Below are 22,202 nucleotides of genomic sequence, written 5' to 3' on the forward strand. Positions count from 1 at the left end.
TTAAACAATAGAAAGCAACCTTGCCACAAACTGCTTTGTATTTATCCACCGCACACTATAAGAAATAGAATATGAAATGAAAAGCTCTCATCCAGTCCGAGTCCTTCATCAGAGAGCAAGCACAATGTGTGCGTCTCTGGTGCAACATTATGAGCAGCCACTGTAATGCAGCGCTGATATGAAAGAGAATAAAAAAGCCCTGGCAGCCAAGGATCAATGAGTTACCTAGTTATTTGACTCATCAAAGCGACTACTTAAGTCATACGGCTGTATTAGTTAACGGGAGATGAGGTTCATTTTCATTATGAAAAAGAGCATGTTAGATGGAAGACGATGATAGTAAAAGTAAGCTGAAGGGCAATTAATCTAGGTAGCATTTCATCTATATTGTGTTTGGATAATGGAGGGCGAGGGGTGTCAAATGAGGAAGCAGAAATATTGGGGTTAGGAAATCAAGCAATTTGGAAAAGTGGATCTAGGCAGGTAATTATAAACGGCCCCAGCTTGTTCTGGCTGCTGGTGTGGGGAGACAAAGAACAGGCTACATATTGGAGAAAAAACATCAGAGGCAAAGAAACAAAACTCATGGTTTGTTTTTCCCTCTGCACTGTGTGTGTATTTCCATAAGAAAAGATATCCTGGAGCCTGTAATTCTCAGACAAGCGATTGCCCCAGGTGCTCTCCGAGGGTTAATACCGGCTGAGAGTGCGATGTTTCGGGGCAGACGCGAAGCCTTGCCAGAGTGTTATTCTATCCGTGCAGCGAGGGTGTGAGGTCACAGGATGCAGCTAGAAGCGTGGTCTCTGAAGGGCCCTCAGAGGACAGGCCATTAAAGTGGGGCCAGACAGCAGACTGACAGTGTCACTGGACAACAGACTACATCCAGGCTATTCGCCCTCTCACACGGCAGAAACACATCCATCTTCTGATGCCTTTTACTCTCACATGCAGCCTCGGAGATGGATTTTACTTTAAGAACAAGAGCAAAAGTCTGCCGGTGGGCTGAATGTTTTCAGAAATGAGTTTCTCTATCATGCTGCATGACAGAATAAAGCAGAGAACAGCCCTTGTGTCATGCAAATTACAAGAACATTCTTTAAACATAATGGTTTGCATAGGAACTGCTGGAATTATCTCAAGGCACGGCAAGACAAAGTTATTTCTATAGGAGTTTAGAGGCAAATTAAAGTGCTTCGCATAAGGGAAAACATGCATTACAGCAACACAAAAAGAGGCAAATGAATTAAATTAAAGTATACAATAAAAGCAGAGAAGTAGAAAGAGATTCAGGACTGTTTTCAGCGCATTAAAGACATCTCACCACAGTGACAGATATTCTCTCTAAGCACTCAATGATGTTTAGGAGAGCATTTTTGTTCTTCATTCTGTTAATGAATACAACATGTAGAGAATAGCGTTGCATACCATTTCAAAATAGTGAGAATAAACCAATATATTTAATAGTGAAAGTTTAACTCTATTTTCAACATTTAAACTTTGGGGAGTTACAATATCAAATCAAATCAACTTCCTCTTATATGCCTGTTCCTAATGCTCTTCCATAATAATGGATTTAATTTAGGGTAAAATGAGCATGTCCTTATTCCTTACTGAAATAATCTATGTTTCCATATATCCAGCCATCTTCAGTCTCTTGCTTTTCTTGTTCTTCCCATGTGTCTATAATGTGACCCTTTAACTTGAGTCAGATGACATCCATCCTTCACTGTCCACCCCCCCCCCCTCCCACTGCCCACCCATCAAGCGTTTGCACAAAGCGGTGAGTCAGATGGGGGACACAGCAGGATGCACATGGAGCAACAACACACCTAAGGGTCAACGGCAGTTCAACTCTGTAAAGGCCAGAGATAAACCTAGGACAAATACGAACACGCAAAAACAAAAATAGCTCGGCTCGGAGTTTGCCCACATAAGACACACGCATACACCCTCATATTTGTGAGGCCAGTACACAGGTCGGGTCCAATGAGGTGCTTTTATTGCTCAGCTGAAGGCGGATCAGAGCAAAAGGGATCAGAATCCAGCTAAAGAAATTGCATTTGTCAACGCGTGTGGAACTCCATTCTTCTTGTGTGATGTTTTAAAAAAATGCTCCACTGTTCTTCCTGGCTGCCTGCCTTTGATCTTCTCAGACAATATCCAGGGGCGACGCCCAGGAAGCTCTGAATTCATATCAGAGGGCAGATTTCCCCTGAGACAGGAAGAAAATGAGAGTTCCCTCTCTCCGGGAGGTCGAACGGCCCAGAGGCTGTCTCTACCTGGATATGTGAGAATGAGTGTGTGTGAGTGTGAGTGTGAGTGTGTGTGGGTGTGGGTGTGGGTGTGGGTGTGTGTGTGTGTGTGTGTGTGTGTGTGTGTGTGTGTGTGTGTGTGTGTGTGTGTGTGTGTGTGTGTGTGGGTGTGTGTGTGTGTGTGTGTGTGTGTGTGTGTGTGTGTGTGGTGTGTGTGTGTGTGTGTGTGTGTGTGTGTGTGTGTGTGTGTGTGTGTGTGTGTGTGGGTTGAGGCCTACGCACACGGGAAACAGGTGAATGCAGATATTCCGTACTTGTGTGTGTATAAAAGTTTATTTTAGATGTGTAGCCGCACCAATAGTAGCAAAAGTACTCCAATGTTATACTTAAGTAAAAGTAGCAACACTGATTGGTAAAGATATATTGTCACGAGTTTAAAAAAAATGGTTTTCTGTGAATAAAAGCTAAATGTTGAGTAGTAGAAATATTACATTGTAAAAATACACTGTTAAAGTAAAAGTCTGGCATTCAACATCTGACTGAAGTGAAAGTACAATTTGGTATCCAAATATACTTTGGTACCAAAGTACTCATTAAGCGGCCCAGTTTAGAATGTACTAATTTACTTGATTATAACTATTGGTGCAGCAATGTGTCTATCACAGCTGGTAAAAGTGGAGCTCATTTAATGATATATACTGCTGCTGGATATCTTAACCTATAATTACTAGTATTTATTTATTATATTTTGTATTAGCTTATCTAAATGTGTAACGTGAATAAAGCTGTCAGATAGAAGCAACAGAGTAAAAAGTACAATATTGGCAAAATATATTGGAGTAAATGTATAAAGAAGCATACAACTAATACTTACTTCGAGTACAAGTATCCCAAAAGTGTACTTAGGTACAATACTTGAAGAAAAGTACTTTATACATTACATTCCACAACTGAGTGTGGATCAAATATTCTCCCTTCTTAGCGATAGGAGGAGGGGAACTGGTTGTACACCGGTCAATTTACAGTCCCAAACATTTGTTACGCCTCCTAACAACCCAGTATGCGACCCAGTCAGATATATTGAATATCCATATCTGCATCCTTCCCCTCACACAGGCTAGCCTCTCCAGAAACATAACAGATACGCAGCTGAAAAGGAAATCCATGAACACTTCAAACAATCTTAATCTCCGCTGACGCAACGTCAATACGTTTCAATACGGATTTATCAAATGCGCTTCGAGGAAAATAGAAGTGCGCTTGACAACGAGAGATGTTATACACATTTCTTTGAGGTCACCGCATCACTTGTAATTCCATGCGCACGATCCCCTGTGTCAAGTTTGTAAATACATGATAAATCTTTAATCTCACACGCCTGAGATTGAGCTGATAACAGCAGCAGCATCATGGTGATAGCAAAACATTTGAATCATTAGATTAGTAGTGTATCTGGGAATGTGAGAGAGGAGAGAGGAGGGCGCGTGAATATTAAATACTACCCAAAAGAGTTAAGCTGCGAAGTCATTTTTTGGTGTCATTTTTTGGATGCCAGAAGCTAGATAGAAAAGAGCCAATAATATCTGAATTATGGTATTAAGGGACAATTATTCTATTGACTATGAATGTGATTACATTTTATGTTTCAGAACTAATAGCGCACTATCAAATGAAACTTATTTGACTATAAAAGTCCCAAACGCAGATATGTTTTACTTCAAGCTACTGCGGAAATTGTGTTTCATAATCACATCTCTCTTTGGGTTAGACTTATTTATGTTTGGCACATTTTGGCAGTTTTTTGTGGGCTGCATGATCAGAAGGATTGAACTCCCTTCCTGGGAAACATGCATGCTACAGTAATTATGATATACTAAACATCTGAACATCTCCCCCCATTAAATACCTACGCTTTGATGCACCATCTTTTCCCGGATACCCAATTAGAGCAGACTTTGCTTTTTAATAAAGTATAGCTTAAAGTGACATGCGCTATAACTGAGCGTAAGTATATTCAAGACAATTGTTTTTTGGAAAGTGAAGCATGAAAGCATGTTCAAGAAGAAACCCTGATAATTATGAATCTTAAAATAAGCATGATATGTCGAGAACGGACTCCCCCTCATGTTTTATAATCACATCTCTGTTTGGATGAGACTTCTGTATGTTTGTTCAATTTCATTTTGAAACACTTGAATTTTATTAAAAGCAAACATAACACATAGATTTTCTCTGTAATTACAATCCACTTCTGACAGGTCCCTTACATTGATAGTCATGTCTGGCAAGTGATTAATTTAATTCGTCACTGAATCTAATTTTATTCTTCCTTTCCTTTAAATGAGGTAAGATTTAATTATGGCCTAATGCATAACTTATTAAATCCTTCTTCTGGTGTGGCAGCCTGCCAATCTTATCCCCACTCATAATACCAGAATTCAGCTGGCGCACCGTGATCTCATTACACATGCAAACGTATTCTTTTGCACCTTGCTGCCTCCTCTCCAAATCAGCCTCACAAATGAGGATCTCCTAAATAATTCTCTGATCAATTATTTCATATGCAGCAAGCAGATGCTTAATTCCGCTTGATAGGGATGAAATTCCAGCAGCTCTTTGCCAAGCATTTGGTAAAAAAAAAAAACTCTTGGGTACAACAATTGGAAGTGGAGTCTCAAGATGTTCCTGAGAATAGGATTTCTACTAACTTTTATTTTAAGTAGTAGAAACTCAGATACTGGTCCTCTGGTAAATCAGCCGGCAGTGGGTGGTTATAAAAATGAGAAAAATCTAAAAAACCTGAGAGATTCGTTACGACTTTGATGGTTTGCAAAGTCCTGTAATAATAATACCCCAGAGGCCTGTGTGGTGTTCCACTTACTGCTCTCTATATGAGCAAAACATGTCCACAATAACACATCCTTTAGCCCAACACTTGTTCTTCAACATTAAGCTCTGATTTTCTAAGAACATTTTGAAAGTGTGCCAACTCACACTCCTACCGAAATTATTTTATTTAATCTAATGAGCCTCATAATGTCACTTGTTTAAAGAAATGTCTTTAATCAAGTGACATTATGTTGCATTATGCCTTGAAGATATTTTTCATTTGAAGGGGTCTTTTTGCAAAATCCCACGTTTTGAGCTGAAAGCTTTTGGAACGAAGCCTGATTTGTTTCAAATGACTTAGAACTCTTTTTAAAAGTAAAAGAAAAAGAACCTTTAGGGGACATTTGTTGAATTCTCTTACCTGGTCTCTAGGGGGATGTTGCTGTTGAGCACCCAGCTGTTGTGAAGCTGTGCCTGGTCTGTGCTGGAGCTGGTGTCCCCCCCCCTGGCTGGCCTGGCAGCGCGTCGGCATCGTCTTCCTCTGCAGGCTGACCTGAGTGTACGCCGCCGGGCGGGCACAAGTGCAGGCGTGGGGTGGGGGTGGAGGCGGGGGCAGCGGGCGAAACGTGAACTGACCACCTGGACTGTTGGGCAGCTCTGCGCGGAGACAAGAAGGAGGAGGAGGGAGGAGAGGAGGGAAGGGGAGGTGACAGGGGGGAAATAAACACAGCTTTATTAGGAGAGCCGTACCATAAATTACAAATAAAAGTGGCGTGTTAGTTGACAGTTTATTGTTATTACACTGATTGAGGGACATAAATCAGCTTGGAAACTGTTCCTGTCCAGTGCCTTCCCTTCCTACCTGCTTTGATACACTTCCAGCAGCCCTATAAATAGGCTCTTGGCTGTCTGCAACACTGAGCAGTCTTTAAAGAGCTAACAGCTCCAGCTTAATCTGCAGCCGCCAGCCCAAACTACCCATGTGATGTTTATTATGAGATCTGTAGCTCCACGAAATGAGCTAGCCAGCTGTAACTCCCTCACACTGCTAACCTCGGGGTCTAGCTAGAGCTCTCTGGATCCATCATTTATCATTCCCTTCCCCTATAACTCTCCCTCACCCCTTCTCCTCCTCCCTGCTGCTATGTCTCTCCTTTCAGAGAGTCTTCCAATAGCGAGAACGGGCTAATTACAGTTTTGCCGGCTGAAATGAGCGTGCATATGTTTGTTTGATGTGTGAATGCGAGTATGTGTGTGTGACTGCAAATGTATTTCCATGCATCCGTCTGCATCCATGAGTGTACATCAAGCATCCTGGGACGTCAGTTATCAGTGTTTAGGCGGGCAGCCCACGCCATATGTTTGCAGCGCGGTTCTACGAGCGCGGTAAATCCCCCTGTCCCTAAAGACCCTCTCTGCCCAGCTGTATTGACAATGAATGTAACGCTAGCCTTGAACCTTTTGTAAAGGCCCTGTCACACTGTCCCGAAATTGACACCCGATGGACACACGATAAAGGAAATGTTCAAATTCGGCTGTGATCGTAGCAACATCGGGCCATTCGTGAGGGCATCTTAAGCCATCGTATGACCGCCGGTGGAGTTTCTCAGGCTCCGGCAGCAACTTAGTGAGCGGCAACTTCGTAAGGCACTCGTGAGGACATCTTGTCAAATCGTGTCATCTTCGTGTTATCATCGGTGCCATCGGGCATTCGCCCTCACTCTGATCGGGGCGAATGCCCGATGGCACCGATGATAACACGATGCCCTCACGATGGGCACAATTGACACACGAATTCAACACGAAAATGAACCTTCGCAAGGTCCTTCGGCAATTTTTTGGCATGCCAAAGATTTTGCCACCGCTCACGAAGTTGCTGCCGGAGCCTGAGAAACTCCACCAGCGATCATACGAAGGCTTAAGATGCCCTCACGAATGGCCCGATGTTGCTACGATCACAGCCGAATTTGAACATTTCCTTTATCGTGTGTCCATCGGGTTGTTTTATTGCACAACAAAATCATGTAAATATATTATGTAAATAACCCAATTTGTGTTCTGTGAAACTAAAAAGGATATCATATATTATTTTGAAGGACAGTTGACAGGAAGTTGTTGTTGTTATGGAAACAACATTACGGAGAAAACGTAATATTTTCTACATATAACGACGGATAAAGTAAAGAACAAAGTCTGAAGATATCAGTACAGTATCATAGTACTGTAACACAATTGTTTTTGGTACTTTCATTGCAGTTGTATGTCTTAAATGTAATGTAAATGTTTCCTTCGTGTGTGGTTCGGGGCCATCATCGTGCGAAATTCACAATTCCATATTCGTGTGTCCATCGGGTGTCAATTTCGGGACAGTGTGACAGGGCCTTAAACAATTGTAAACCAAAAACAATTGTGTTACAGTACTATGATACTGTACTGATATCTTCAGACTTTGTTCTTTACTTTATCCGTCGTTATATGTAGAAAATATTACGTTTTCTCCGTAATGTTGTTTCCATAACAACAACAACTTCCTGTCAACTGTCCTTCAAAATAATATATGATATCCTTTTTAGTTTCACAGAACACAAATTGGGTTATTTACATAATATATTTACATGATTTTGTTGTGCAATAAAACAACCCGATGGACACACGATAAAGGAAATGTTCAAATTCGGCTGTGATCGTAGCAACATCGGGCCATTCGTGAGGGCATCTTAAGCCATCGTATGACCGCCGGTGGAGTTTCTCAGGCTCCGGCAGCAACTTCGTGAGCGGTGGCAACATCTTTGGCATGCCAAAAAATTGTCGAAGGACCTTGCGAAGGTTCATTTTCGTGTTGAATTCGTGTGTCAATTGTGCCCTTCGTAAGGCCATCGTGAGGGCATCTTGTTATCATCGGTGCCATCGGGCATTCGCCCCGATCAGAGTGAGGGCGAATGTGTCAATTTCGGGACAGTGTGACAGGGCCTTCAGGGAATCCAGAATATGGTAGACAGACAGGCCCACTAATCTATTTGCTGCCAAAATGTCAGCAATAATTTAGCATCTTGAAATGCAACCCACCTGGGAGACTTCCACACTCTTCCCAAATCAAGTGTAAGTCTTACAACACCAGTGAACACATTTCATGATTCTTCCCAAAATTGAGAAAAGTCAAGAATTAAATAATAGCTCTCTACAGTGTATAATGCCAGCAAAAACACCTGCCTGCTCCTGCACTTCAATTACCATTACAACTCAAATTGAGGCGACATCTTTTCCAAATACTGACGGGAAGCAGTTATGGAACGTGTTATCGCCAACATTTCCATAATACTAAATCTGTGCACATGCAGTGACATTTCAAGACATTTCATGTTCATAGTCATCTTGCTTTGAGCTTTTCACGCTAAATTATTGTCGCTTTTTGCACACAGACGTGAGCAACTGCACTATGTGTCATATCCGCCAATGCTTCATTGACACACCACATAGCACATCAGGTTTTATGGCTTTCAGTTGTTGGAAATTCACATTTGCAAGATGTATATGGTGGCAGTGTTGTAGGAGAGCTAAGGCAGGGCAGGAATAGTTCTGTAAATAGGCCTATAAACATTTCCTCAGTAATGTATCCATGATGCCATCTGTCCGGCTCAAATGGCCTTCTGAACAACGTTAAAGTAGCAGTTATGACGTTTCCTCTGCGTGTGTGTCTGTGTTTATATATCTGCATATTTGACAGTAGTATTTTCAAAATGACTGTGTAAACCCTGTCAAAATGTTCTTTGAGCAAATGACAAGTTGTTCATCTTCCAAGAACACATTGCCGCTTATTGATCTTCCAACATGGCTAAATTGTCTTTGTCACATTTCCAAGGTATGTAATAAAAATATATTTGCCTCCTTCTCTGCATGCTGACACAATGAAATGATCTCTTCTTTACTCATGACAAGCCATTACTCACAACATCATATATTTATTTCATGATTTCACAGAAACATGCAGGGGGGGGGGGGCAACTAAATGTTCTCCTACTGCCATTGGTGTTTATTGTTCTGGGACTCCTGCAAAGATGCACATTTCCCACTTGCGCATAAGTGTGATATGTTTTAGCAAATTCATGATGTTTCTGTAGAACAATAGCTGAACAGTGTTGTTTGTGGAGTTCCTTACAGTGGATGTGTCATAATTATACACTTTTGTCTGCATTAAATAAATCTTAAAGGGGACATTTAATAAGAAAACTCACTATTTCAGTGCATGTGCACATACATTTTTAGCGCCTAATAACCCACAAACTGGGATGTACGCATGCTAATTATAATATACTAAACATCTGAACATCTTCCCCCATGGCTTGAGAAATACCTTTGCTTTGGTGCACCATATTTGTCCTGCTAGCCTTTAAAGAGCGCTAAAACTGAGCGTTTAGGACATAGGTTGAATACAAGTATATTCAAACTGAAAGTATGAGAAATATAAAGTGTTTATTTCACAGTGAAGCATGTAAACATGTTCTAGCAGAAAGACACACTTCAAGTATGAACCTTTAAATAAGCACGATATGTCCCCTTTAATAAGTGTCTTCCCCCCTGAGAAATATAATGCATTGTAATATGGAGAAACACAACCTGCCTGTCACCACCACACAACATCAAACGGCTTTCACAGCTAATCAGTGTGCTGTTGCTGCCTACATAAAGACCTGGGAAAATGACAGGAAATGTATTTGTGTCATCACCTGGAGGTGCTGTTTAGTCTGAACTAATGGATGTGGAAAAGGGAAGTTATTTTTGTCTGAACCACCTCTGAGTTAAAAAAGACATGCTTAGGGAAACCTGAGAGAACATATTTAGAGCACTACGAAATCGTGTGTCATTGTATCACACCAGGAACTTAAAGTGGTGCTTCACTTTTTAGCAGTCTGAATCATCAGTAGCCCAACTGAGAGTCCTCAGAGTCCATACAGAAATCCCTTGCTTACAGCTTTTCTAGACACTGTTAGTGGATGTTTTTAGCATTTGTTACAAAAAACATGTTATTTTTCATCTAAAATCTACCATGCAGTGCCTCCCCAGAGCCGGGCACTCCAGTTGGAAACTTTCACTTTGCGCTTGAGGCATGAAATCAACTTTAGACTTGTACTGAATGTAACTTTGTTGACCTCAAACTCCGATTCTGTTATTAAAAAAGTTGTAAACGGCTGTGAACATTTCTACAAAAGCAATTTTTTCTTTATTTCTAAAATGCTGAAAGATTCTCTTGACACACCACAGCATTCACCTGCCAGCCTCAGGTGTGTCAATGAATCACAACACATCAACAGTATTGAAAACTCATTTGAAATACTAATGGCATCACTCAGCGCATTTTTATTACATAAAAGTATCCATTTCACAGCTTTAAAACACTTTTTAGTCGGTATACCGTATAGGTGAAGCCACACAGCTGCATTTTGTTGTTGTCATGGAGCCAAAATAAGCCTGATGACATCCTTAGGGTAAGTTGCTCAAACTGTTTATAACAATGTTTTCACAGGAGCATGTTTAAAACAGTTTTTTGTTGTAAATTAGGATGTAATAAATCTTTCGGGAGACATTTCTAGATATAGCTATAAACCTATTTGAACATGTCTCTGCATTCCAAACATTCTTACAATGGGAAGGGGTTGAGAAAAATAAGAAATGTTTTTTGACCTTGCAATTGCAAAACCAAAATAATAAATCCAAGGTATTTCTACCTCTAGTTCTTATTTAACTATGACTTTCTAAGTAAACCTGATACCTAACAGCTCTAGTGATACAGCCCTTGCAACTTTACTTGCTAAGTTTGTGTTTCCTGGCAACGGAAAAGTGGAGAGAGCATAAAGTGGACAGGTTGGGAGGGAAAAGACAGGGATATAGCGCCAGTGGAGAATGTAATCTTGGTGAGTAGGGTGACACAGGGGTCCCGGATGCCAGATGGTGCTTTAGAAGGCTTAGCTGAGGCAGCTTTGGGTCTCCGGCACTCCCAAAGACCCACAAACTGACTCAATTCCTCTCATCTCGCACAAATGGCGAAACACTTGCTAGCTCTCACCTCCTCTCTCGCTCTCGCACAAAGTCACATCAAAAACACGCAAGCTGTGATGTTGTGTTTAATAGTAGATGTAACCCAAATAGGCCTGGCAATGTAGAGCAGGGGCCGTGCAAAATTTGGCGAGCCAGCCAGGAGTTCATAACATCAAATCAGCTCTGTGGGGGGCAGATAGGGGCCAGAGGAGGGGCCATTACAGCTCAAGATGACATCCTCTGTCCTGGAGCTCCTCTGGGACTTAGCCCTCGAGAAAAGACACATTTGGAAAGTCGCTTATGAGATATTTTTCCTGGAATCATCAGCTTTTGGTTACATAATCGAGATATGATGAAAAGCGATTTACAGCCAGCAGAAGCGAGATCTGGGGGGATTTACTTGGAAATGTAACAGGTAACAGGTATTAGGGCCAAGTATTAAAAATGCATTACTGTAGGTGAGATGGAACTACAATAGCACAGACATTAAGTATTTATAGCAATTTAGACATTTCAAGCCAAGTCATACTAATGCAATGAGAGGAGAAAAAAATGACTCAGCCACACACACACACACACACACACACACACACACACACACACACACACACACACACACACACACACACACACACACACACACACACACACACACACACACACACACACACACACACACACACACACACACACACACACACACACACACACACACACACACACACACACACACACACACAGCTGTCATCATGGTGGAACTCTCTCAAAAAGTGATATTAACAAGCAGGTATGAAGCTGTGAAAAATCAATCATGCGCCAAATAGTCGTGTTCATCAATGCCCGTCATGCTTGTCATTAAAGTGTTCTGCTTCCAGTCTGGATGTGCCTGCCAGATGTTCAGCAATACCTGCAAATGCTCTTGTAGTTGAGAAATGTAAGAAGTATACAGTTTTAAAGTTTAGTAATAGTAATCATGGATAATAAGGGTAAGTATCAGAGTTGTAAGGGGTTGAGAAAAAGGGGAGGAGTCTTTCTCTTTGGGAGAATGTGTATGTTTATAAAACGAAATGTACGAAACAAATAAGTGATAAATGTTCTTTGGCCATGTGCAGAAGAAAAGATTTTAGATTTTAAGGGCTTATTTTCTCCTCAAAATCAGCCTGTTTCTCTCTGTAATTACTGTTTTTAGCAGCGAAAATAGCTGAATTTCTACAATTCTGTCATTTGTTATTCCTTTTTATACGTAAAATACAACATTTAAGTTCTCTGCACACCCCAATAGTTTTTGTCCGGTCTGTAAAGTGTGAAAGCTGCAACAATGGAATGCATAGCTCCTTTAATAAGAAGAGACCTTTACATTAGCTGTGTACTAGACCCCCAAAAAATGAACCACCATGATATTAAAGCCTAATATTTACCAGGCCTTCTTCACTCTCTGTGTTTCCTCACGCCCCCTTCCCCTCTCTTTGTTATTGTGCCCAGCGCTCTAGTGCAGAGTTAATTTGTTATTACAGGGAAGCCGTATACAATCCATAGAGCCTGACCTCGACAATATCAAACCTGCCTGTCTGATAGAGGAATGTGATCGTTTTAGAAAACATTTAACAGTATTGTTGGACAGGTCCCGGCGAAAAAAAAAACACATCATTCACTCCACTCTAAAAATAAAAGCTTAATAATTTCCCCGAGGATAGCTTTTCATCTATCTCACTTCTTAATTGACTTGCATTAAATTGCCACAAAGTTTATTTCACTGTGCCTCGATGAAATAAATAATTAACCCCATAAAAAGGTCAGACAACTGAAATTAGAACTCGTTGGGTTTTGTTCTTCTTTTTTGCAGTAATGAGATGGGATTCTGCCCTAGCTGGCCATCTGTCTTTGTCTTAACAGAGCTCCTGTCCAGGAGATAACACATTATCTTCATCAGACATAATAAGTTCTAATATGATTCCTTTCATTAGCTGGGCGCTAATGAATTTGGTGCGAAGGATGGTAATGTCGATAATAACAATAGTGAATGTATGATAACGGGGAGTAATATTGCTAATGATCCTGGCCCCTCATGATGACATGAATAAAAAGTTGCTGATAATAGCGCCGGTGGGGATGAAAATAACAAAGATAATAGCGATAGCATCGGTAATAGCTGTGGTAGCAATGATGATGAAAATAGCAGTGATGGCAGCAGAAACGCTGAAAATCATGTTGATGACACTGGACTCTGGGACAGCAATTAGAATGAAAGAAAAAGCCAATGATTCATGTCTTCAGACACGGGATAAACGGTGGGTTCTCCTTTTGACAAAGTAACACAATCATGTTGTCCAATTAAAGCAAATAAAAAATACAAATGAAGAAACCGAGGGCTTTAAGAGCTTTTCCTATCATACAGTAGATTTTCAGAGCTTGATAATTAGCAGCCATGCATCATAGGGCCTTTTCATACCGCAGGACTCACTGAATGTGCATGTGTATTGGCATGCGTTTATATCGAGTGTATATCTATGTGCATATTTGTGTAATTGCTTGTTTGTTTCCACATCTTCAAAAACAACTCCGGAGCAACTCCACAATCATGTTTAGGCTGCAGGTGATTCTGAAAGTAGCATTTCCCTGGAGATGGCGTGAAACCTCCTGAGCTCTACAGCGAGAGGCTTACCAACACTTCACTGCAGGGGCCCGCGCTCAAATTACATTTTCAGATGAGCACCCTCCTTCGGTTCTGCGCTACAAATGATCTGTTAAAAACTTGTAATTAATACGCAGATGTCTCACAGACAGGAGGTACCACACCAAACTTTTTGAATCTAAATGAATGAATCGCTGCAGTGATGACGTGTTTTGGTAGGCCGACCTGGATATACTGCACTGTGATGACATACTTAGACTTCACACTTATTTATATTGTATACTGTATATGTAAACTATATATTTATATTTACTTTGTACTGTAGCTTTTATTCTCATTATTCCTTGTGTGAACTTCTACCTGTCCTATCCTGTGTTTCTATCTTATTCCTGTTGCTGCTGACCCTAACCCTAACACCTGGATTTCCCTAAGGGGATCAATAAAGGTTTATCCTGTCTTATCTTTATTAAGCATCACAAGGGCTCCCTTGACAAAAACAATAGGATGTATGTATTGTATTGTACAGATAGTAAAATGTGTGGCAAATACACATTTTGTTCAGCGGGATAACCTCCACATATGAACACCCCGTTTTTAAAAGTAAATGCAATCGCCAGAAAACAAAAAGCTAACATGACTCTGCTCTGCATGATGACGTTTAGTAGTGTTTTTCTATTTGTGTAGAGAACCGCCATGATTATGACACATAGAAGCCTTGGAGATTCACAAGTGGGATGTTCACTGATGTTTCTCATGTCCTAGAACAAAATGTGAAAATCTCTTCAGTTTATTATCTGCAGTCCTTATTTTAGGACTCTTACCAAAAACACCTTTACATTTATTTTTACTTTGAGACGAGCGAACCGGAAGATTGAGGCTGACTAATTTCCGAGTTTGAGGACTCAATCCTGCACCACTCTATGAGGCCGATGCAGGTTTGCTGTAGATGAAGTGAAACAGCAGCTAGCTGAGCTCAGCTCATCTCTGGTGAGAGCACAGCAGTGTCCTGATCCTCCTGACCTTGTCACTGCTGCAGGGTGCCCGGTCACTGCCACCTTCCATGGAGCTCTGCAGGTGTTTGTGAGTGTGCGTTGGTGCATATCATAGCTCCATGTGTGCACATGAGTAGGTGAAACAGCTTTGGAGCATGCCCAGGCATGGCGGTGTGATGTCATGTGAGTTATTAGCCCGGGTATGAATTTGCATTGCCAGGAAGAAGGCGTGACAAGGTGTTAGAGACTCAGGAGGTGAAGCGCCACAATGGCCATTATGGAGATTAGTGCGCACATTCATCTTATACAAGAACTGTGATTATTTTCCACTTTGCCTCCTCGCTCTCTCTCCTCCACAATATGCAACTCCCTCAACCCCGAAACAATCACAACAAGCACACACGGAATAAGTAGGAATTTCGCTTGCCCACACATGCATGCACTATATTTCCTGCGACTTCGTCACTAAAACAGGAGAAAGTGCCTGGGCTTGACAGCAAACAAAACAACATGAAGAGATTCCTGGCAGGCTAAAGAGAGAGTAGTATCAAAGCTACAGGAATGCACCACCAGCAGCCCATTTCTTCACCCAGGGAGAGAGAGGGAGAGTATGCGCAGTGTTGTAGCAGACCTGAGCTGCTGGTAATTAGAATGGGCTCTGAGGAGAGACAGGCGGTGGAATGAATGCAAATGAATTCACTGGCTCCGGCACTGGGCTCCTCAACCTCACTTTTCATACAGCATGCCTTACAGACATGGAGATACTGACACAAACAGAGCAGGTCCACACAGTAAACACTGAGTGACATGACTGTGGGCATGCACGTGCCAACACACACACATGAGTGTGCAAATAAACGCAAATCCGCAGGCGCCAGACAAATATGAACCCTGCAGTGCATGAGGAAGCACACGCAGATACACATTATCCTAATCCCTGCCACAGTGAGGAGAAAAAAAAGGGGGTGAAAATGCTTGTTCCCATCCACAGCATGTCCCACAGCGGAATAAACAAACCCTTCTTAATTGGTGTCGATTTGGAACAGAGTGATGATTCATCATGCAGAACTCCCCAGTAGAGTATTGGAAACCCAATCATTTCTAATCCATATGACCTTGACAGAGGGCCAGAGTCAGGCTCCAACTCCTGCCCCGTGCATTGTCCGACAGACAAAGTCAAGGTAAGCAACTGAGTTTGCAACTCGTTGAGTACTGAAATCCACCAAAGTCAGATCACTTCACTGATTACTCCATCTCAGCCAGCGGCAAATCTTTATGAAGCACTCATTTCTCCGCAGCAGTCATAAATCAGGGTACTATAAGCTTTTCGTCATGATGATGGCACACCAGAGACACTATTTCAATACCACGCTCGCTCCAGTCAATAACTCCTATTCCCATTACATCTACCAGCTTAAGGCTTTAGACTTAAAGAAGTCCACCGATAACACCTCACTCACCTCTCAATGTCTCCGGTGTGAAACTTTGATCAGTAACTCCACGGCCCTTCTCAAGGAGAAGCAGGCCGTCTGTGAAGGGGTCCTGCTCTTTACTAGCTGCTGCTGTAAATGAGTCTAATTAACACATCTCCCTTCCTTTCTTTAACCAGGCATCCGGGGCCAACTAGAGCCTTATTATAAAGTCGATTATGCATGTAATGTCCCCATTGAGATTACTGTATGGAGCAATGCATTCAGTCATATACAGTGTGTATGCACCAAGAGGACAGGTCTGTGCGAATACGGGAAGACGGGAGGGATAGCAGAAAGGATGAGGGGCTGCTTGGTATTCCGACAAGAATGTATAATAGATGGTGGAGGGAGATAAAGGTACAAAGAGAGCGCGGGAAGAGAGGGAGGGAATAAGAGGAATGAGATGTGCCTCCAATACCACCTGCGGACTCGGCTGGCGGCCATCTTGCGGTCAATGAGGTGAGTGCAGCCTCCGCCCTGGGTCAGCATTAACACAGACCAATGACAAGTCGGCACTTGCCCTCTATTGCAACAACACCTTGCCGTTCCACTCCACCGACCGCACCTATCACACCGATCACGACGTGCACACACGCTCCGAACTCTTCTAACGTCTGTCTCTTTCTATCTCTCTGTTAAAACGACGCACACACAGCAGGGGAAGTTTAACAAATGTGGGAACAGATGCCCCACATCAGACTGCAGTTGCCCTCTGCTCCCTGCGTGCCTCCAGAGAGACAGAGGGATACCGTTAACCAAGATAAGACCTCTGCTGTCTGCTGTACGGTGAACACACACTGTACACACACATTTTCAGCCACTGGTTTTGATCCATGTTCGTATAAGGGTGTCAATGCAATCAGAATATCTCCTTGATAGCTACAGTATGTGCTCACCTCTCCTTTTGAACGCCTTCGACCAACACTTTTTCATTCTGTCTTTTGGAGGACATGATTTCCCTTTAAGCAGGCTGCCGTAGACGTCTTCTCACTCATTACACTCAAGTAGCTTCTTTGATAAATGAAGAGGAAAACAAGACACTTACTGACCCTCTTCTGAAGCTGAAAGCATAACTTTGTTTTGCCAAAAAGCCCCTCAAAAGGTGTGTATCTCTCCCTCGCAGACAGTTAGAGATTCACCCAATGAATGACACAGATTAACGCAATGCAAAGCTAATTCAATACAATCCGTTGCAGCTGTGATTTATTATTGATTCGCCTCAAATCTGGATTCAATAACTTCTTCATTTTTAGTAACTCACAAAAAGAAAATCTATATTTCCTCATTTTTATTCAAGTATCGAATTAGGGATGACGTTTTCTGCCACACTAACATACTGTAATAACCATAGGAAGTACTACACTGTGTAACTTTTTATGTAGTCCAAAGGAAGGATGGATTTTTCACTTAAATGCTGTCGACAGGCTGTTGTTTACCTCAGTTTCCACCTCAGATCCGGATTGGATACACTCAACTTCGTCATTAATATTGATACGCAACTGTAATGAGCACATTCTAATTGCTTCACAAGTGTGTGATTTGATACACAGAGCGGTAAGCATGGTTTAAAAGTCAGTGACATTTAGATAACTATATATAGAGAGTGCAGTTTATTGAGAAACACTGGCTGGCTGCCGGGTCATCGAGGAGATCAGACTGAATAACATCAGCCAGACAGAGAGAGAAACACTCTCAGACAAATAGACAGCAAGTTGTATTTCATGGTGTTTTTCGGCCACAAATTACAGTTTTTCTCGATTGCTAACACACTTTTTTTTTTTTATTGCTCAGTTTCTCAGAACACTAAACACAATTCACACAACCACACACCCAAAGTGCAAAACTCCTCATTTCTCCTGCTAAATGAAGAACTGCACTCAAAACTACATAAACACTTACCAAATGCAAACTTTAGCACCAAATATAACTTCATTCATAACACTAGATGGTTTGACCACCCAGCTACACACTTCTGAGCATACTCTAAAGCACTCTCATCTGTTATGGGCTGTGCTCTGTACATAGAGGGTTCTGCAGAGAAAGATTGCTTGAGTTTACAGAAATACAGTAAGTGAAGAAATACAAATGAGTTGTTGAAATAAAATCACATTTTATTCAAAACTAACATTGTGCAACATGCATCTCAGCACATAGTTACTATGCTTCGGATCTCTCTAAGTGTGATGCATTGTTTTCCAAAACCCAGTTTGTAACTGCTGCTTCCTGTGTATCATTGAAAATCCTTAACCTTCCACCTCTTTGTTTCTCAGTCCTTCAGATAAACAGCAAAGATATAGTGGTTGGTCAGTGTCTGTGTTGCATCAAAGTAAGTTTACCACATAGTGCAGGATCTTTGTACAGTTATAGTATGCAACATGCCAACAATTCAATTACAGTAATGAAGTAAATACGTTTCACACATCAGATATAAGCACTGATATATCATGAGTTAGGCAGAGCTAAAACTAACTAACCTGTTTTCAAGTCTAAGTGTCCGGATTACAGAGGCAACAGTAAAGATTAGGCTGAACCCTCCGTCCAGCCTCTGTCATCGTCAAACCATGGTTGATAACATTTCATTTCATTAGAGAGTACTCTTCTTTGTTCACGTCCTCTCCCTCCAGTTCTACCTCTCATTTTTCCTCCTCTCACTCTCACCCCACCTCTTCCTCCTCCTCTCACTCTCACCCCACCTCTTCCTCCTCCTCTCACTCTCAGCCCAGCTCTTCCTCTTCCTCTTCCTCTTGCTTCCATGTTGGCTTCCATTGTTGCTGTAAGAAAGTACTCACCTGTGGTCTTTTAGTGCTAACATCCTGATTGATGAGCCAACAATTATGCTATCAGGTGTTTGGTCAGGTGGAACATGTTTCTTGATCATTGGTCCATGTGTGAGGCATTTTGAATATCAGTGTTTTAAACCTGCTAACACGTGACTTCATGTCAGACTCCTGTGTCTTACGTGGAGAAACGTGTGCAGTGGTTTGCACAAAGTGCCATGTTGATTTGCAAATTGTGTGAAAAGCTGAAAACGTGTTTAGAGTTTTGGAGATTTGAGCCGATGTTTTGCTCTTTGAGTGTCAGTTAAAATAATTGTGCTTTATGTATCATTTTAGTGTGTTAGCAATCGAGAAAAACTGTAAGCTGCAGCTTTTTCATCAGATCGTTGTGCGGATCAGACATAATCACTTCGCTCTCCAGACGCCACACTCAGAGGGGGACCGAGACGGAGGATATGGAGATGGATCAAAGGTTTAGGGTCAACACTTTATGTGGTGATCTCGCTGGCATCAATCTATCATCCCTTATGGTCTCTACTTCCTTTCCGACATGGCCTGGATATCACCCTGGGTAGCTGAATTACATGATTAAAGATCTGTGAGCATATAAAAACCAAACTCATGTGTTGACAGGACTGCATGCTGACCGTTGATCCTGGAACTACGGTCTCATTTTAGTCAGGTCAATTTTATTTGTGTAGCCCAATATCACAAATCAAAAATATGCCTCAGGGTGCTTTACAATTGGTGCAGGATAAGACACCCTCTGTTATTAGACCGTCACAGCAGATAAGAAAAACACTTGAATGAGGAAAATATATACAATATACCTCAACAAGACACAAACGAGACGCATACAGTTATAGGGGTCCAATTATGCTAATTTGTGTGCCTCTTCTGTGACTTGTTTACATGCTTTAAAGGTGGGGTAGGTAATTTTGGAGAAACCAGCTCGAGTGCGCTAGAATTTGAAAATACCCAATCGGAAAAAATCTGCCACTTCCTTACAGAGCCCCTCCCCCAACACACACGAACGCGCACATGACCAATGAGGGCACGAGATAAGGTTGTGCACAGATGGAAGGCTGACAGGCAGGTAGGCCATCCAGTTATTTTAGCCGGGCCGGCTAAAATGATTGGTCGTGCTTTTTACAGCGCTACGGCTTCCACAGAAGACGTTTCTTTATGGATTTGTTGTCAAAGCACTTAAGATATTCATTGCTATCGGGATGTTAAGAGCATTCCATGGAATATAACAAAAAGTGTATCTCGAGCCGGTTTCTCAAACTTACCTACCCCACCTTTAATGTTCAAAAAGCTCTTTATTTTTCTCATACTGCCTGTGCTGCAGCACCTCTTTTCACCCTCTGTCTGAAACCAGAGCCCAGTCTACTCTGATTGGTTAGCTGGCCGGCGTGATTGTGATTGGTCAAACACTTAGAGATGTCCCACCCCTTATCCTATCATGTACAATGTGTTTGAGAGCTAGACAATAGAAGATGTCTCTACGGAAGCAAACAAAGGAGTCCAATTGAGGCATTTCAGGCAGGGGGGGAGTGTGCGAGAGAAAGTCCCTTTGGAGGGAACTTTGGGATTTTAGCCTTTGCAGACCATTTACATGCACTAAAACCTATACAGGAAAGGGACAAACCAAAAGCTTAATACGGCCCCTTTAAAATGTATAGATTGCCCCACGTTTTGGAGATCATGTTGATTATGGTATACTATTATTTAAATTTGACAGACTTTATAGTATTATTCATGGTTATATAAGGCACATCATGCCAAGATAATCCTTAGTAGTCTATATTCTAAGGGAAAAGTTGCAGGTAACCATACCATGTCAGTAGATAGAATTATCGCAGCAATTATGTTGGGCATCTGGCCTCTCAGCTTGGAACTGAAGCACTTTACAAAAAAAAACTTTTCTATATCAAGTGGATGGATTTTAGGTGGAAAGATACCTGAGTCATATCAACAACCCTCAAAACCTTTCACAATGTAGATAAGAGTCTTTTTATTTGCAATTCAGTTTTTCAACACATTGAATATGCTTTGCTATGGTTATGAATCCTTTGGTGACATCATAATATCTGTTTTTTTAAAGTATTATTTTAACAATGTTTATGTATGTCTTTGTGCCGGCTTTAAAGTGTTGAACCGAAAAAATCCTGTACTGCACAAATACCTAACTCTGCAAACTGTCAAGAATATGCAGACAGGCATAATCAAATGCAAGATGAAAACTTGCATAGCAAATATCAAAATTAGAAGACGAGTCAATAAGCTATTACAGAGACACAGCTAAGTGTGCACTTAAACATGGCCAGGTAGAGGGATGTTTAGATAGCCATTAGCTAACAACACTTTATGACTATTCAGAAGCCACTCACAGGACACACACTTCCAAACACTTATTGCTATTAGCCTCCATTAACATTTGTGTATAATCATGCGAGGAGCCTCATCTGCAGCAACGCAGAGAAAATTACAGCAAAATCCATCTAGAAGATGATGACAATCCTGGAACAGTGGAGCAGAGGGCGCAATACAGATGTGAACACGGCGCATCAAGCACCTATGTATCTTATAAACAGCCACAAAAACCAACAATCCACACCAGGGGAGGAACATAAAAAGCCTACGCATCCACCCTTCATTTTTATACCAACCACCAACAGTGAAAATGTGACACCATTGCCCTCAACCTCACCAATCTCTTTTTTTTATCCACAACTGTGACTAAAAGGGCCACTAACCTTGGACACAATCACATAAAATAAGGCACAACAACGACAAAAGACTGTGAACGACCTCTTCTAAGAGGGTCAGTTTCTCCAGGCTATAAAATCTTAAAAAGCGAAAAGATAATATTCCGCCTCAGACAACGACGAATTGCGAGAGAGGGGGGGAGCTGAGACAGGACCCCGGCCATAATGTAGTTTGTAATTGTAAGTGTTGGTCTTTAATAAAAGCCCAGAGTATTGGGTCAGGCTAATAGACTGGGCTCTCTAAATCCTGCCCACCATGCATTATTCAACAGCCATTAGCTACCGTCTCATCTGGGAGGCTTTATGAGTCCCATCATCGGCTGGGACCCGGGCAAGGCACAGCAGAGGTGTGTGGGGAAGGGAGGAGGAGGCGATTATCTGGGGAGAGAAAGGGAAAAAGGAAGCGATGCAAATACAGGTATGGGAGGGACAAGGGGGGAAGTT

The 22,202-nt window shown here is 41.8% G+C and overlaps 1 protein-coding gene across 1 annotated transcript in view; it reads right to left on the minus strand.

Moving 5' to 3' along the window:
* The window catches only part of tenm1 (teneurin transmembrane protein 1), a 212,891-nt gene that overhangs the window by 155,133 nt on the left and 35,556 nt on the right, over window positions 1-22,202 (minus strand). Inside the window, 2 exon segments of the mRNA XM_034223176.1 lie at window positions 5,503-5,586; window positions 5,588-5,738. Coding sequence (XP_034079067.1) covers window positions 5,503-5,586; window positions 5,588-5,738 — 235 coding nt within the window.

The sequence above is a fragment of the Gymnodraco acuticeps genome, unplaced genomic scaffold (genome assembly GCF_902827175.1).
Source record: "Gymnodraco acuticeps unplaced genomic scaffold, fGymAcu1.1, whole genome shotgun sequence".
In the NCBI taxonomy this organism is placed as follows: Eukaryota; Metazoa; Chordata; class Actinopteri; order Perciformes; family Bathydraconidae; genus Gymnodraco; species Gymnodraco acuticeps.